Source organism: Rhinolophus hipposideros (genome assembly GCF_964194185.1).
Source record: "Rhinolophus hipposideros genome assembly, chromosome: 10".
Taxonomy (NCBI): domain Eukaryota; kingdom Metazoa; phylum Chordata; class Mammalia; order Chiroptera; family Rhinolophidae; genus Rhinolophus; species Rhinolophus hipposideros.
The window spans coordinates 8,232,233-8,235,010 of NC_138056.1; the positions used below are offsets into that span (position 1 = coordinate 8,232,233).

Consider the following 2,778-nt stretch of genomic DNA (forward strand, 5'->3'; position numbering starts at 1 on the left):
AATAATGTGTGCTTGGGTGTGTGTGTGTGTGTGTGTGTGTGTGTGAGCACATGCGTGTGTGGCGTGAGTGACTCTAATGCCTCCATTTATATCAGATTACAGAAAAGAACTTTAGGATTGCAGATACTTTATTGAAATGAAAATGTATTTGAAGTTTCAACAGTTGTCTTGCAGTTTGCAGATCAAAAGACGGAAAAAGAAAGGTAAGTTGTGGTTTCTGCTAATGCACACTGAATTCTGATCATTCTCTGTAGTCGTCCGAGCCGAAGGTCTTGGGAAAACTTAATACTTAGAACACCAGATACTGTTATATACTGTTTGCTGGAAAACAAAACAGAGACATCACCTGCATTCCAATTCCTCATAAGAGGAAATTATGGAAAACCAAATGTTTCTTCTCATTGTTTTCCTGGATTTGTCTAAACACATCTGACATTCGAGAATGATAGGGCAGGAAATAAAATCAGAATTGTCTCATCATTTATTCTGTTTTCAGGAGACATTAATGGATGCCTAAGAGGTGCTTGTGTTTCCTGGTCTCCCCCACCCCCATCCTCAGTGGTCCCTTCTATCTGCATGTTTTCTCTCCTTTGAAATAACACATGTAACAAAATTATGCTGTGTGAACCATTTTCAATATCTCAGCTCAAATACAAGGACATGTGACGTTTCTGAGTTCCTTCATGATCGTACATGTTAGAAATACAGAAAACAGTCTGATGCCTCTGCCATGTCCTTTGTGGGCCACAAAATGTCAGACATGTGTGCACTGGCTGATTTGTCTAATCTAGGGTTTTTAAGAATACATTCCTAATATCTTGAATCTTTAATGTTCACTTTTTAAAAAAATGTAATTATGGTAAATACACATAACATAAATGTTACCATTTTCACCGCTTTCAGTATATAGATAGTAGTGTTAAGAACATCCTCTTTGCAGTTCAACCAGACCCCAGGACGTTTGCATCTCGCTGAAGTGCAACTCCATACCCGTTAAACACTCCCAAGTTCCTCACCATCCAACCCCTGGAATCGATTACTCTGCTTTCTGTTTCTAAGACATTGGCTACTCTAGAAAACTGATGGAAGTGGATTCATGCTATATGTGTATTTTCGTGACTGGCCTTTTTTATTTTTTATTATGTTTTCAGCATTCTTCCATGTTGCACCCTATTTCCAAATCTTAGTGACCTACACTTACACGTTTCTGCTTTGATAATGCTTCAAAATTGTCTACCCTGGGGTGTGTTAAATGTTAAATTAGGGTATAGAATACATGCGAGATAAAAACTAAATAAATCTATTATGATTAGAAAGATTATCTCGTTGTTAAACTACTGATTTGTTTAATTCCCTCATTTGTGCTGAGTTCATACCCATGATCTGCACGTATCATTCACGGGTCTTTAATTATTGGACAGAAATCGAAGCTTTTATACTAACAAACTTTCATTGCTTGACAGGGCCCTTTCGATTGTGTTAATAAGATGTGTGGAATAATCCTTAAAATGAGTTTTCTGCAATCTATTGAAAAGTCTTTAAAATGTTTTACTATTTGATCTATGAACAAGAGGAATTTATTTTTCTGAACACTCTTACAAGTGATGGAAGGTCTTCTTCATAATCAGATATTTTCTGAGCTGAGGGTTATGGGAGCCTTTGCCCAAGCGTTTTCCTCCCTTTTGGTCCTTTTCTTTTATCATTCACTAAAGATTCCAGAAAATGAAGACACAGAGCAGCACTGAACCTTGGATGGCTTTCTTGGTGTCACAGTGTTATTCACACTCACCAACAATGAAAGTCAGTGAAACAAAGCATGGTTAACACTGGCTTTGGCATAATTAGTGACAAACTTAGAGGCTGCTTGTCCTTGTCCAGTTGATTCAAAACACTTTAAGAAGAAATTGAAATTACCAGCATCACTTGGATGTTGTCCACAGTTTCGCTGTCCTGCTTGACAAGACATTGCTTCAGTTGGGTGGCAGCACGTTCCTCGGCTTCACCATGTATGAACTCTTGATAATTCCTGAGGTACTGATCAATGCCCACTTCATTGTAAAGAGTGTCATTTATCGCGTGCTCAAGGAGCGTGCAGCCAGAATCTGGGATGAAAGCATGCAAAAGTGGGCTCACTTACAGAGGTATGAATTCCTTTATGGGCACAGCTAGGATGTTTGTCATCTTACATCCCAGTAGAGACACACATCCAGAAAGACTACGGTCAATGGTCTTAAGTTATCAAATCTAGGAGAGAAAACTCAGGATCTGGGATTTCCTTCAAGCCCTGAAACATTTGTCTCCTTGCACCCACCTTCCTGGCTTCCACAGCCCAGAGAAACCAAACACACGAAAAACGAGGACCCTGGAGAAATGAGAGGCTCTGTGCTGGGCTGTGGGGAACAGGAGGTCGTCCACAGGGACCCTGACAATAACCTGTAAAGCAAAGCCCGCCCTCCTTGTCAGTGCTCACCTGCAAAGCAGGAGAGGGGGAGGGCGATCAGCATGAGGACTGTCAGCAGCTTCATGGCGCAGGCAGCGGCTGTGGGCTCGTGACTGAGTGTGGGAGCGAAGAAGGAACTCACTTTGGAGCTGAGTGCCCTGAGCTCCTCCTTTTATTCTCCTGGTGGCCACCGTAACCCCTCCCCCCAATGAGGGAAGGAGTTACAGGATGAACCTGGCACTGGGCCAGGAAACCACAGCGAGAAACACCCAGAACCCAGACCGCTCCATCTCTGTTTGTAGAAACCGAGGAGACAGAGCTTTTAGAACCCAAAACTA

At 41.6% G+C, this 2,778-nt stretch overlaps 1 protein-coding gene across 1 annotated transcript; it reads right to left on the minus strand.

Annotated features, from left to right (window-relative positions):
* Positions 1-282: 282 nt before the first annotated feature.
* Positions 283-2,525, minus strand: LOC308503320 (mammaglobin-B-like; the record flags this gene model as incomplete). Its single annotated transcript, XM_081062644.1, has 3 exons — positions 283-321; positions 1,915-2,102; positions 2,471-2,525. 3 exons carry the CDS (start codon positions 2,523-2,525, stop codon positions 283-285), a joined length of 282 nt encoding a protein of 93 aa, XP_080918770.1.
* Positions 2,526-2,778: the final 253 nt, after the last annotated feature.